Source organism: Halyomorpha halys, unplaced genomic scaffold (genome assembly GCF_000696795.3).
Source record: "Halyomorpha halys isolate HHAL.00 unplaced genomic scaffold, Hhal_1.1 Scaffold2487.1, whole genome shotgun sequence".
NCBI classification, from domain to species: domain Eukaryota; kingdom Metazoa; phylum Arthropoda; class Insecta; order Hemiptera; family Pentatomidae; genus Halyomorpha; species Halyomorpha halys.
Genome location: NW_027113870.1, coordinates 76,494 through 92,092, shown reverse-complemented (window position 1 = coordinate 92,092; position 15,599 = coordinate 76,494). Strand labels below are relative to the sequence as shown.

Below are 15,599 nucleotides of genomic sequence, written 5' to 3'. Positions count from 1 at the left end.
CCACTTGGAGAGTTATTCGCGAAACGAATTAACAAGGACGTCGTTAAATGGCCAATTAACAGTATTGACCGTTCAAGCCACACCTTTTAAGTGTGCCATAAGAAATAATTTTTATAAAAAATCTAACTCCAAATCTTTCCAGATTATTAGTTAATTTAACAGAACAATGTAGCGAAGTGGTTTTGTTACCTCTGAAAAATTAGTACCGTTTCATTAAGTACACAGTTGTGCACAACCAGCCGGAATGGCCCCTCCCCATTCCTTGTTAGCCCCTGGCAGTACAGCCACTCGTGTAAAACCGCCTTCAGCGGACCCAGCTTCCACATCTTATAATGCCACAAGGCAAAAGAAGATTTGTAATATAATTAATTAGTGTATATATTTCTTAGATGTAAGTGTATATAATTGTAAATGTTTGATATTAATAAAATTTTAGGAGGTAAGAAAAAAAAAAAAAAAAAAAAAACACAGTTGTGTAATTATCTTAATCAGCAGTGAAATTCATTAAATCTGGCAATGTAGAGGACAAATCTATTTCTTATTTTGAATCGCTGTGTTCTTCTTTTACGAGAACTATTTGAAGATGTTTTCCCCTGTAATATGTCTCATGATTAATTTGAGCTAACTGCTTATGAAAAGAAGTTCTTATGACACGAGTCACTCAACAAATAATGATAATTTAAAACAAAATCTTAAATAAAATATCTCGGCGAGGAGTCATAAGTGAATACGAAATTTTTTCTTAGATCATTACGATTTTACATATTTATAAGAAAATGAAAAGTTTTATTTATAGCGTGGAACGATTTGATTTCTTCAAGGTAGAACCTTTTTTTGCTGGTCTCCATTCCTTGATGCTACCTAGTTAAAGTAGGTTTTATTTGCCAGGTGGGAGTAATTTAAACGTAAAAATACATCCTTTCCGCCTGAATCCTTAATGTGCTGCGCGAAATAGCAGTCGGAGACCATTGGCCATTGTCCGCTGCTAGTCTTCACTAGTGTATGCTCTTTCTGCCCCCAATTTCCCAATATATTCAGAGTACAGACGTACGCCTTGGTCTGCCACTAAGACGACTGCCTTTCGCTCGGTGTAAGAACTATTTTGGCTCTGGCTCTTCTAGCACGCTGCATTCTGATCTCATCCTCATATCATCACAAATCTTGTTTGTGTTTGTGTTTGTTGCAGACCTTCTTAGTCTTTTCAGCTGTTCTTCTGAAAAATCTGAAAAACAGTTACTGTGATTCTACTTGCATGCTTATTTAGCTTTCCTTTCTATAAAGAAGCCCTTGGCGGAACACTTATTTAAGTAGCCTATTTTTGGTATATCTACTTATTTTTTGTGCTTGCCTTTGATTGTTTTGGATAGCTGATAGTATAGTCTCTTGGCTTTCATCTTCCAATTTAGTACCTCCTTATCTATCATACCAACTTTGCTTAAAATTTTACCTAAATACATATAAACATTCTCTAGTTCTAGAGGATTACTACCGTATAAAATCGTAGGATCCACACTTTCTTCCAAACTGCATCATCTTGCTTTTAGTTAGATTTGTGTACAATCATCTTACCTGTAGTTCTTCGTACCATTTGACGATTAGAGAGCCTCCTGAGAGTCAGCAATCAGGGCCATATCTTGACCTGAGCACTCGTCAGGGTTAAGTTAAAATAGTTGTTGAGGCCGTGGTGGTGTTGGATTATTTAGGTGTCAACTTATTAACCTTTAGTTTTCTAAAAGCGGTGCCGTTTAAAATCATTTAAATTAATTTCCACGGATTTTAGATCATCCCACTCAGGTTAGAACAGGTTGGTAACCTGTAGGATAACCACCCATTTGCCAGAAATGTCCAGGTAAATAAATAAAATAATTCTTAGGGTTCTCCATTTCCACTCATTCCGGATCTTATTTATGAGAATAATAAAAAACAGAGTACTAAGACCATCCTTCTGCATTATTCTTTCAATAATAATCAAGTCTTAAATTTCCCTTTGGAACTTGGTATATAAATTTAATGGCATTTACCTAGTTTGCTGCTGCAGTTCTTCTAATTAGTGGATTCTGCTAGAAAGCTGCTCTCCGATCAACAATATCAGATAGATTGCCTTACCACGGTCCTATACCTTTTTGAGCTATCATCCGGAAGGAGAAGAGCTGGATTTGAAAACTATATCCAAGAATGATTTGCACCTCTACCTATTGATCATATTCTACGTACACTGCAATCGCTACACTACAATTTTCGTGTTTTCCTTAAACCGGACAGAGGAAAAGAAATATTGGCCTGTGCTTCTCACACTTCAGCTAAGAACAACGTTTTTTATGTCGTTTCAATAATCCTACAAAATGTTTAAAATACGGGTAGCCCATCCAACACAAGGGCTATGACTTATCCCCCTCTCTCTCAAGAAATATTACCTTCCTCGTTTATATAATAAAAAAGGAATCCTTACAAATTGTTCTTTGTTTATACAGAACAGGTATAAGAGCGCTATTGTTTTTTTTCCTGCTTCTTGGTTCTTGAAAGTCACCACGAAAACATGGTTCTCTCTAAAAATTCAAAACCAGTAAAACATTTCTTCCCTTCCAATATATAAATATAATCATGATATTTAAAAACACTTCTGATTTTCAAGAATAATCGTATTCTTTAATTTTCCAGTATCAGGAATGAATTGAATATCTCCGCCCTTCTTCCCAACTAATAGAGTTATCAAAGGAGACGCGAGAGTCCAAGGTGATAACATTATCAGCTATGCCCATGTTTGATTAAATATTTGTTGATATGCGCTTTGAAACCAATGTCAGCTGAACTACATATTTCATTGACATTTAAGTAATTGGTGCCGATCAATGTTGTGTATCAGTAGATACCATTATCACAGTTTTGCACAGGAAAACATAAAATTTAAGTTTTATGTTTTTATAAGCAAACCACATTTTTTGTTGAACAGGAACCGATTACTCAAAAACTATTACAGGTAATTAAGTCCAAACTTCACCATCGTAAAGTAGATAAATTTTCCTTTAAGAAATATGATTTGGCTCAGCTATATCTTTCAGGCGGACCAAAAGCGGGATTTTTTATTAATTCAAGAGTAAATGGTAAAAAAAAAAAAAAAAAAAAAAATACAATTCTCTGACTCTAAAGATTTTCCACTTTTAAAAAATCTTGTTTGTTTGTTAAGCTTTAATTTTTTTATTTCGTATAGATGAGGACGAGGTTTCTTTTGAGATTGGTTTATATTTACACACAAAAAAGTGTGTTGTGGTATTAGGATTGTCATATCGATCACATAACTAAATATTTTTTAACCAAAAATTAAGAAATAATTGTAGAAAAATTCCCATTTTCAAACATTAAGTTTTAAAAACATGACACATGAGTGTTACCAGTCAATAATGACCCATCAATTGTATCTCCAATCCCACATCACATCCCTTGAAGAATGTTTTCATGACATAAAAATTAAATCCCAATAAATCCCATCAAACCACCTTTACCAACATGCGAGAAACGAAGGATACTTTGTTAAATGTTGCCGATTTTGCCTGAATCAGATATCAACCTAGCCAACCAAATCCACTTGTTTCTAACCTTGAATCCACCTAGGCGTCTGAAAAGAAGATGGCCTCGAGACCTTCTACTATAGAAATGTTATTGAAATTCTACCAATGAGTAGATTCTCTACAAGGCAGTATGAAGACACTTTAAATACCCTTACCATACAATGTCTTCATTGAATTAGAACTTACTTAATTATTTTAAGTGTAAATTTTAATAAATAAATATTTTTAAAAATGTTGTATTTTTTTAAACCTTTAGCATAATCCATAAGTATTTTTAAAAATTTTAGTTTATAAAAAAATTAAACTAACACCAACAATAATTGGAGCGATTTAGAATTATGTACGTAACTTTTTTTTATTTAAGTAATTCTTGATTAATATCACTCTATATTCATTTTTTATAAAATCACACGTGACAGGAAGTGCCGACGATCCTGGAATGTATTGTGTAACTATTGATAACAATAAGGTATTCCAGGCATGGGGAAGAGTCGTCAAGACGGCTTGCCTTCTAGTTCAGCTATGGGTGTATAGAAGAAGGTCGTTCATCCACCTCCTCAAGTGGTTAAAATCAGTTGACGCAATATTCGTAAGAATTCGATTTGATGACCATGTTAAATTGAACCCAAAACCGTCTGTTAGATCACATGTGAAGATGTACTTAGAGTAGCCCTACGCCCTTGTTTAGCATTTGTTCCTGACCAATAGTGTTGGTTGAATAAAAAGTCTGGACTTATTTAATGTTTGCAGAAGTCAACTGAAAAGGAATACTTGGAGCAAGTTTCACCATATTAATTTTGTGGAGTGCGCATTATTATATAGTTAGGGATTTTTGGAGGGAACCATACTTTTATGGGATTCAAATTTGGGAGGACTTTCAATCCAGGAAACAACGAAAAAACCTTCAACTCTTCTACTTTTTGATCAAAACAAAATATATGGATCTATTTTTTATTTTATAAGTGAGAAGTGCAATAAAATATCAAGAGAGGAAGAGATGGTCAACCCTAAATGTATGACTTCTTAATTGTCCCTGTAAGTGTGAAGGATATGATCCGAAAAATTAAATTGGGTAGGTATATGCTTGCAATACGTTATGTTTAAATCTCCAAATTTAATTATCTATGGATATTATAGTGCAATGACATCAATCTAACATTTAAGATTTTACCTTTCGTTTTAATATATTATCTCATGGCAACCATACCTACAAAAAATATCGTATAGTTTTTCTGTTATATAGTTTGACTATCTCAGTAAAATTTAAATTATTATTCCTGGTCTAGAATTTATAGAAAAAGACTTCGTCATGCTCTTACCCTAAGAGACATTCAATTTGAGTATTAGAAAAATGAAAGTCATTTAAGTTCTTAGCCCATTTCTTTGTGACAAAAAGCGCAGATGAACTTGGAACTTACGACTTTTTTAAGTCTAAAATAAACATATTATTTTCATGGTTATTCTGTAGAATATAAAATCTTTCATTAAACGTATTTAATGACAAAGTTTCAATTCTCCACTGTTTCAACTCATATCGAATTAAAACTAATGAACAAAACTATCTATTTTTCGAAGATCCATAGCATAAGAATAGAACCTTGAGAGACACCAGCTCTAAGCGGTCTTATACATAAAGAAAAAGAAGAAGATAGATGAGTAAGAATGTTATAAGGGGGAGAGTCTCAAAAGAAAGTCACTGTATATAGAAACATTTCAATTTCACTAACCAACTGGCTTGATTAATAAACTTTTGAACAATTGCTTAGTAAAGTTTATGAAAATTTTCAGTAGAATACGAATTCAGTTCACTTGTTTAAGGAATTTTAGGAAGTTAATTCTGTATAATTTGGATAATTCCTGTTTGATAATTCTCTGGAGTCCGGTTTCATATTATGGAAGATAATTATTTACTGAAGTCAGCCACTCACATTCGTCCCAGACAAAAAAAAAAAAAGACCATAGCACTTTACTAGCCTTCAAAAAGTTTTTATATTGTCTTTTTAAGTCATATTTCTATTCTCCGATTTCTTATCACGACGTTTCTTGGAATATTGAAAAATGGTGAGTTATGGTAGAATAACGTCGAAAATGAGTACAGTTAGATACACCGCTTATGTTTTTCACCATTATTTGTCAACGCTTGGTATTTCGAATTAGTTTTGTAGATTAGCAGCTGTGAGTACAAGCAATACGGATGATAATGATAACCGTTTGTTTATTCTGTTTACACAAGGTGTCTGATTTTCCTACGGTCAGGGGACGAATGCTGTTCTTAGTATTCATCCAAACAGCAGTCAATGGGTTAGAACTACTTGTAGAAATTGTACTGCTTCTTTGTTATGTGTACTTTCTACCAGCCCTGAAGAAATGCAAACAAAATCTTTTCTCACAGTCTTCATTCATTTTTTGAGGTTGTCTCTAACTGAGCCAATGTATTGTGATAAAATCAAAACAATCAAATTCTTTCACATTTACATACCAAAGTAGGACACAATACGCTTGCACAATCAACAATACATTGCTTAATAAACTTATACTTAATAATGTTTTAAGCTATCATAAAACTTGATTCCGTTGCGTACTTTGAAGTTTACTTCAATCACTTATTGCTTTTTAAATAACATAAGTTGCTTCTTAGGTATTTTTTGCAGTTCACAGGCTTCTTCCGTGCGTTTCATTTTAGTTGTTCCTTGCTAAGTTCGTTGCCGAATTTCTTGTTTTGTTTCGTTACTTCATTTCAGATCGTCCTTAAATACTATCGTCATGTCATTACTCAATAAATATAATAATTTAAACTCTGAGTTACCTAATAAATATTTTTCAGTACATTCTTCATTGAAAAAAGGCATTATTTACGTATTTTTGGAGTGTTCATGCATGGTTTTACTTAATTGAAAATTTATTTACTGTTGAAAAGATATTTACATATTGAAAAAATATTTACTGTTGAAAAGATAACATTGAAATCGCCTTTTATGTATATTACTAGCCATATTGGGAATATGATAAGTAATAAACATTAAATAAAAGGTAAGCATTAATTGATTGAAGTGTGAATTGACCCCACACTGTTCCGAACCAGGGACTAAGGAACCCTCCCCTCAATATGGTCAACCATCAGGCCCTACGATTGCAAAGATATCTTTTCGGGGATTTGTAGGGAAGAAATATGATTCCTCACTTGAGGAATTCATTTGGGAGGATGGTACCAGGAATAACCTAGTTATTAGATAAAGAAAAGGGGAAAACAAGAAAAGTATAACTGTACAAAACAATCTTCTGTAAGAGAAAAAAAACAAAATCACCGTGAATTCTGAAAGAAAGAAATTGGTTCATCTTTTCAAGTGAAACAGAAACTTCAAACAATGGGGGAAAAAAGACCATTATGAGCTAATTTTTAAAGAAACAGAAAAAGAGATAAAAACAGCATTATTTTTTTTTTCCATACCTTCCCACAGTCTGCAGTAAGGGAACGAATTAATTTCATTGATTAATCTGTAAGAATCGATTTCTCACAAGGTAAGCCAAGGTTAATGTCCATCCTATCTAATAAATGATAATTAATCATAATCAGGAGTATTGGCGCTAGTAAGAATAATTTAAAATCAACCATACTTTTTTAATGGTTATTTTGGGAGGGAAAATTTCTCTACTTATTGTTTTTATTTCTTATTGGATAAATACAATTTATATTGAAATAATCAAAATTAGAATTTTTTCAGCACTGAATTCTCTGCGTCGCGTCATATACAGTCCAAAGGTTGTTTGTCCCGGACTCATGAATTACATAACGTCGCATCAGCAAAGATAAATAAAAATAACAAATAGTAGATTAATACATTTAAACTGATAAAATAAAAAGCGACAAGACAGTGGGTGTGTCTTTTTTATCTAAACATAGCCAATAGAATTTTATTTAAATAGTTTATTAAATGTTAAAACATTTATATTGATATTAGTATTCAAAAATAAGTAAAAATCATTTACTCTTTAATTAATAAAAACAAATATTCACTTGTGTATTTATTTGTAAATTTAAGTGAACATAATACTTTTGATATAATAAAACGTCCAGAAGGAATCTAAAAATAAAATTTGAATATCTCGGTCCATTTTTTCATGCAATTTTAATCTGTCTGTTAACTAGCCGATCTTGTTAAACCTATCTCAGCTCTTTGATGCTGATTTTTACAAATTAATAAATGCCTACTTAAGTACTTTTTATTTTGCACTGATGTGTCATTTAAAAGGTATTTATTGAAATATGCTATGCGCTCAAAGTTCAAAGGTGCTCAAGAATCTCTCTAAAGTCTAATGATCATTTTTATTTTTTTTTTTTCTAACTACAATTTTTAATCAATATTAGTATCAAAAACATCCTAAATTTCCTCCAGGATTCCATTCCAACTGTTTAAGCAAAAATAAGATTTCAATTTTATTCTATTCATATTTTTTTACTTTCACTTACCTATAAATGGAATATGCAGAAAGGGGACGTATTGCGAACGTGGGAAATTATAAATTTGAGTTTTCGAAAAAAAAAAAAGTGCCACTTATACTATCGATTTTATACATTTTTTTAAAACAGTTCTCACGATTTTGATTAGAATTGGTACATAGATGTAAAATCAAGGTGCTAACTTACTAAAGTAATCTGCCAGTTGTTATCCTCGTTGAAATAGTTAGGAAGAGTCTAAACAATGAATTTTCAAAAAACCATCATTCAATTTCTGCAACATACAAATTTGTTTATCATTCATATCTATTCCAAGCGGAGGGTACGAAAAAAAAAATTCAATTAAAAGTACCTTTAATTTTTTTATTTTAAATAATTAACCAATTCTTATTGGAACGGATGAAATCTTATGAAAACGGATAGTTATGAAGTATGAAAGAATTTTATAATCAAATAAAGGAGAAAAAGGGATTTTTACCCGACCGGCCAAGACAAGAATCAAGAGAGACTGGGAAATCGGATTTTACTATCATATCAATCTATAGATCTAGATTTTAAAAAATAAAATTTAAGATAAAATTTAAAATTTAAAATGTAAATCATAATTGTAAATATGTAATTTTAATTGTAAATATGTAATTGTAATTGTAAATTTGTAACTTGTAATTGTAACGTAATGTAACTTGTAATTGTAATTGTTAATTTGTAACTTTCTCACTTTGTAATTATATGTAACTTTCTCACTTTGTAATTATATGTAACTTTCTCACTTTGTAACTTTGTTAATATTATGTCAATTGTTCTCTGCTAACTTTGTAAACTCAGTGTAAATGGCCTTAGTGGTCGAAACACTTAAATAAATAAATAAACAATCTATAGATCATATCAAGTTTTCTTAAAAATAAGCTAGGTTTTACTTTCATTAAAATAGGTTTTATATGTTCAATTTTCAATAACCTTTAATTCATTAGGTGCTCAACCTTTCAGCGAGCAGCCCTGAAGAAGGCTAGAAACTCTAGCCGAAACGTCGGCACATTAAAATAAGTTAGTCATACTTATTTGTGTTTCATTGACCGCACCCCCAACCATCTTCTCCTCATTTATCATCCACGGTCAACTATCTCTCATAATTATGAACCTTTAATTCTGTTTATTTGAAAACATTAACCATTGTAAGTTGTAATAAAACCGCATAAATGTAAACTATGAATGAATTTAATTATTAACTAATAGAGAATTTTTTTTTTTTTTTTCTTGGTTGTTATAATAATAGTCAAATTTAACTTTCGCTTATCGTTGCACGAAACACGTAGTAAGTATTGCCATCCTGAATGACAAAGAAATTGCTGTTTTGAAACGAACAAGGATTAATTCCATTTCAAAGTAAAATGATAAGTAAAAGTTGTGTGATGCGCACACAACAATTATTTCTAAGAGTAATCCACACAAAGTCTGGGGTTAATGTACAGAGTAAAAGGATGTGGATTGACTCTGAATCTGATGCTCCATTTCCTGAAACAGATTACTAAAACCAATTATAAAACTATTTAATCCAATATTATCCCAATTAATTGGGAAAATGAAGACGAAATCCTACTGTTTTATGGCATTTTGTCCATTTTTTATTTTCTCCAATCCGTTGAGCTTTATTGGGTAAAATGGACATAATTATTTGTCTATGGGTGTACTTGTGCAGAGGACGGGCGACAACTCTTTCCTTTTTCAAGTTGTTGTTTATTTTATCTGAAGTTGTTTTTGAAATATTTCTCTTTAGTTTTTTATCATTCAAATGATAAACCTTTGGGAATTGCGTTATATGGAAAGGCAGTCAAATATTTCTAAATTTAAACCCCGATCCCGCATACTCAATCTTAAGAGAAAGAAAATATGAAAGATGTTAATTATGAACATGAATGCAGCTATGTAGGGCAACTGCTCATGGGCTCCATGCCCCATAACAGAGTCGGCTTGACTTCTTCCTCTAGTTATTTATTGCTCAATCTCAAAAAATCTTTTTAGTATTTTAAACGATCTTAAATTAGTAAAATGATGCATACATATTTAAATACTGAATTGTTGTGTGTAAACATGGTGGGAAGCGCAAATTTTTATTTTGTCCTCTATGTACTGTTTCGTCTGTCCCAGACAGTGTCAATTAATATTAATCATTCCAACAAAATGAACAAACAATAAATCTAAGGATTTTAAATAATGCTATTTTCACTAATACTTTTTTTTCCATTTTCGTATGTTTACAATTAATCGGAATTATATAATTACGCAATGTACTCTTCAGTTAATTAACACTAAAAGCACCGGCTAAAATAAAAATTAAAAAAATAGAGAAAACACTATTTTTTTATTTTGTCCGGATAAATAATATTTACTGATTTTTTTCAAGGATGGACAAAGTTGGACGAAGTAGTCCATTTTGTAAGTAGTAGACAAAACCAAAATCCATCCTGAACTACGATATCTGTAAACAAAAAAAGTTGAGAAAATTGGGAAAGCTCTTCTTGTCATGTGGTGTTTGACACTTTAACATTTAAGATTTTAATTTCGCTGAATGGAAAAAGAAGCATTAAAAAATGTACTATATAATTTTTAGATTTCCTTTTAACTACAAGCAACAAAACCTATTTAACACGATACTTGCAATTAGTAACATTATTAACCTGTTATTCCGGGCCATGCAGGATTCTTTCGTTTTTAATTTATGAATGAGGTTCAAAATATAAAATATCTACTTATTTTGCCAGGTTTTGTTTGGGATAAAAATATGGAGGATATAATAAACAAATTATTTAAAAAACTAAAGTTTTATTTTTCTTCGTGGGTGAGCAAAGGGTGACCTCATCTGTGTACACCAATTCTTCCGAAGAGATTTAATTAAGAAATGTTTTATGTTTATACTATAATATAAATTCTATCATGTTATAATATTGGATCTTATTATTATAGCCATAAATAATTCAACTATGGGCAATAAATTTATTCATAGCTTTTGCACTTATTTAAAAGATTGGCGCTAAAGCAGAAGTGGCCGGAGCCAATGGGAAGGGGCGAGCGCAGATAACCTCTACCCAGTGGTCATGTGACCCGCTATTGCTACATGACAAGGTAGACGGGGTTCATTCTTAGTTTTATCATCCAAGGACGGCTTTAAGTTATTTTTCCTGTCGGAAATTTTATAGTCTTTCCATTGTCTCCAGTCTTCACATATAAGAGATTTTTTAAAAATTTTAACTTATCAGTTTTAATCGTTTTGTATATATAGTAAATTAATATTTTAACGAATCAAAATGTTTAAGCTAAGTTTTAACAAATTTTCACAACTCAGAAATGAAGCCAACATGCTTAAATTGCTCAAAAGACTCAATGAAAGGTATTTGTATTCATTTGATGCAACCTGTGTTCCATATTTGCTAAAATTGTATTGCACTCCTTAGGCTTAAAGAAATATCCTTTTATCACACAAAGTTAAATGTCAATTATTAACATTTTGTTTGAATTTTGTGTATAATCTATATCTATGTTGATTGCTTAAAGTATCCAATTTTAATCTTAAGTTCTTTTGAAAACAAGCCATCTTTGACTTATTTATAGTTTTGGCAAAAAATCTAATGTCAAAGACTACCCTTTTTTTTAAGTGTTCATTCATTCTATATAGTATTACTATCCTTTTAATTAATTATTAAAATAGCAGTTATAGCTATTTTTAATAATTAATCCTATTACATTCCATTGAGTTTAATTTTTTTAAACCTATGGAATTTGTTTACTTTAATTTTATTCTCTTCTTTTTGAAACTAACAAGCTCAAAAGCAATAGAATGTTTTTGTTAGGAATGTTAATTCATGAGTTTTCAAAATTTTGATGTAAAATTTTATTCTATCATCAAATTAAATTTCTGAAATAAACATCCTGTTTTTTAAAATACTGCATAAGTTATGCAATTATATGTAGGGACAACTGCAAAACTTTAATTCTCCATTAAGCAAGTTTTACATTAATCATGAAAAACTCTATTTTCAAAAAATGATGTTTTTAAATTTTCACCTTTTTTTTTATTATGAAAATGTAGTTCAGTGATAAATAACATTTTCAAGAAAATATTCCTGTTTATAAACCTATTGAAATTTGAGATTTTTCATGTAAACTAGAAAATTTACTGAAGTGGAGAATGTGACTCTGTTTGTCCCTTCATATAATATCTGTGTTAGTTGTTAAAAAATAAGTAGGTCAAATAGAATCAATTTAATCAAATTTTTGTTGTATATAATTTAGATTTAGTAAAACCGTTTTGCGGTATTAACAACTTTGAATTGCTACTCAGGAAGTCTTATGTTATTGTTTTATAAATGAGCTTTGTGTATTTAAACAAGCACCACATGATTTGATGATTCTTTATGTTTCTAGATTTTAATCAACTTAGCTCGTTTCAACATTTATTATCTTGGATGCGTGTTAAAACTTTGAATTCACTGTGTAAATGTGTGTTTTTGTGATGTCTTTTTTTCATATATTACTGGCATGATAGCAAGCTTTTAATCTTATGATTTCTGAGCAATGTGAAAACTTTTTTTTTCTGATGTTATATTTATAATTTTATTGATTTATTTTAGGATTTTAATCATGTGGAAAGTAATTTGTATTTCCAAGATTTATTGCGTATCTTTCAGATGGTTTCCTTTAAAAAAATGTTAGGTTTGTAGCATAAGGTTGACTAAGATTTCATAGCTTTCTGTCGATTTTTAGGCAGCTTGCAACTGCAGCCGCACAACCGAAGGAAGAGCCTAAAAGTGGCCCTAAGGAAAATATGTCTTTTATGATGAATCTATTCCGTGGTGTTGTCCAACCCGCACAGGTCTTCCCCTATCCCGAAGTACTTAATGAAGAATTAACTGAAAACCTGAAGATGCTTATTGACCCCTGTCAAAAATTCTTTGAAGTAAGTCAAATATTATAATAATGTTCAATAAGTGCCTTATAAGCTTAAAAATTGATAGATACAATTTTATCTACATTTTTTAATAGTGCTATATAAGATAAAATTATATTTTACTTTAATTTCCTATAATAATACATCTAAGTGCTTGATTCTTCAGTTATTCAATTTAAATGTTACAATTAAATTTAAATTATTTCACACCTAAATTATGAAAGAAATGAATACTAAAAAAAGGTTAGTTATGTAAGGAGAATTCAGAGATTAGCTTTCTCCTTGAGAGGGTTTTTTTTTTCTTTATGGGTATGCATAATTTAGATAAGTTTTATAGGTTCTACCTACTTTTGCATTTGATAGTTAATTCAAAGTAAAATTAAAAAATAAAACTATTATTTATTCTTTCATGTTTAATTCTTTTAGAAATTATGAAGTATTTTGTTTTAGGAAGTAAACAATCCAGAAAAAAATGATGATGGTTCTGCTGTTGAGCCTCAGACTCTTGAAGGTTTGTGGGATTTGGGCGCTTTTTGCCTTCAAGTACCCCAGGAATACGGTGGTCTAGGTCTTACTAACACACAATATGCAAGGCTCGTAGAAATTGTCGGTGCACATGATTTGGGTGTTGGAATTACTCTTGGTGCTCACCAGTCCATTGGCTTTAAGGTAATTCATGTCTTACCAAAGTCATAGGGTATAGTTAATTTAAGTTAATGGTTTGTTCTTGTTTTCTTAAAATTGTTTTCATCATAAAGTCTTTATATTAGTTAAATGATATTTTAAAAAATTCTATTTAAGACAATTAAATTTTAAATCATGATTTTAATGAATATTAGAAGATATTATCATATATTTTCCTCTTATAGTTCTGAAAATATTAATAAACATTAATCAAAATTAGTCATGAGGTTATTATGTGTAAAAAGATGAATTTTCTCAGTTTTTATTTCATAAATAATTCTGTATAATGCTAAATGAAAATAATTCATGACAATTATTAAATTAATTTTCATAATCATGATATTAATATTCATTTCTGTTTAAAGACAGAAAGTCATTGTACAAGGTCATTTTGTCGTCTTTTTCTATTTACCTGTCAAGAATTTTTTAATGGTTTTACATTGGAATATTTTTCCTTTCATTACATGTACATTATTAATTATTTTTTAAAAAATTCATTTTTTTTAAGATTACTTAATCTTTTTATTTTAAATGTAATTTTTCTTGACTATTCTTATTAGCTTATTTACCATATTCACTATTATTAATTAAGAGGGTTGTTTTTTAAAAATTACTTTATTAGTGTAGAATTTCTTAAGCTTGACATTTTTAGTGCACCCTCATTTGGCAAAAGCTTTATGATAATTAGTAATTTAAAAAGGAATTCTCTTTACTATTTATTCCTCTCTTTCTCTTATAATTTTTAAATAATTCAGAATTTCATTAGCAAATAAATATGTGAATATTTATTAATTATAAGAAATAATGATTTCATCATAATCTTGACCCCTTTAAAGTTCTGAACCTTCAGGTTTATCTTGGACCGTAAATAGCGCTTGTTACTTTAATTATAGCTTTCTTGCACGTTTGATGCCAAGTAGCTTGTTGGCATCATCAATCCTCTTGATGGACAGAAAGTTGCATTTGCATATTCATTTTTATCTTTAAACTTAATTTAATAAGCAAGAAAATGTTAAATAGACGAATAATTTAGTTTCATAATGTCGAGTAGAATTTGGGACTATAATTTCCCTGTACCAAATGGAACTAATTAGATTTAACAAAAAAGTGCATTTAGAATAATACTCCGACTGATGTGCCTTATTGGACTGCCAATGTGAGAAATGCTGCATTTTGTCTTAGTTCTTATGAAATTTGTGATTATCTGTTATCATATTAACTGAATTGGTGAAACGTTCACTGGTAAAGATTTTTCAGGGTCCTGTTTTATAATAAAGTACAAACTAATACTATTAGTGTTGTAGATTTATCTTAATTCAATTACACAGACTTTTACAATATTAACTTGTACTTTAGTATTTTTTACTTCCTTTAATATCATTAATAGTCATCCCTATCATGAAAAAAATAAGTATTAGTGTTATTAACACACAAGTTTGTACACTTGTACTATGAACTAATACTATTAGCTTTCATTATGAAACGGGGCCCTGGTAGTGTAAAGGCTCAAGGAATCTTCCGATTGTATTTTAACAATTTTTTCGTAACCCTAATAGAGTTTTTGTTCTTATTTATTAGTGAATATACTTAAATATATATTTTCAATCCTCAGGGTATCTTGCTGTTCGGAAACCCAGAACAGAAGGCTAAGTACTTACCTAGAGTTTCAACTGGAAAAGAATACGCAGCATTCTGTCTAACAGAACCATCATCTGGAAGTGATGCTGGATCAATCAGGTACAGTTCCAAGTTTACACATTTTGCTGGAAAATCTTATTCTCCATAATATACCTTAAAAAAAAATAATAACAATAAAGAAATAAAAACTACCCTCCATAATTTATTTTAATTGTTGGCTTTCTTCTTCTTGTTTATTACAATCTATTAGATGAGGTAAAATTTTAATTTAGCCCTTTCATCATTTTTTAATTTAACATTTTTCATTATTATT

General features: G+C 30.1%; 1 protein-coding gene across 1 annotated transcript in view; it reads left to right on the top strand.

Annotated features, from left to right (window-relative positions):
• The first annotated feature begins 11,178 nt into the window (after positions 1 to 11,178).
• Positions 11,179 to 15,599, top strand: part of Acadvl (Acyl-CoA dehydrogenase very long chain) — a 16,200-nt gene continuing 11,779 nt past the window's right edge. Inside the window, exons 1-4 of the mRNA XM_014437388.2 lie at positions 11,179 to 11,407; positions 12,781 to 12,973; positions 13,415 to 13,633; positions 15,261 to 15,385. Of these exons, the coding sequence (XP_014292874.1) occupies positions 11,325 to 11,407; positions 12,781 to 12,973; positions 13,415 to 13,633; positions 15,261 to 15,385 (620 nt within the window). The 5' untranslated portion in view covers positions 11,179 to 11,324. The remainder of the gene's footprint in view (positions 11,408 to 12,780; positions 12,974 to 13,414; positions 13,634 to 15,260; positions 15,386 to 15,599) is intronic.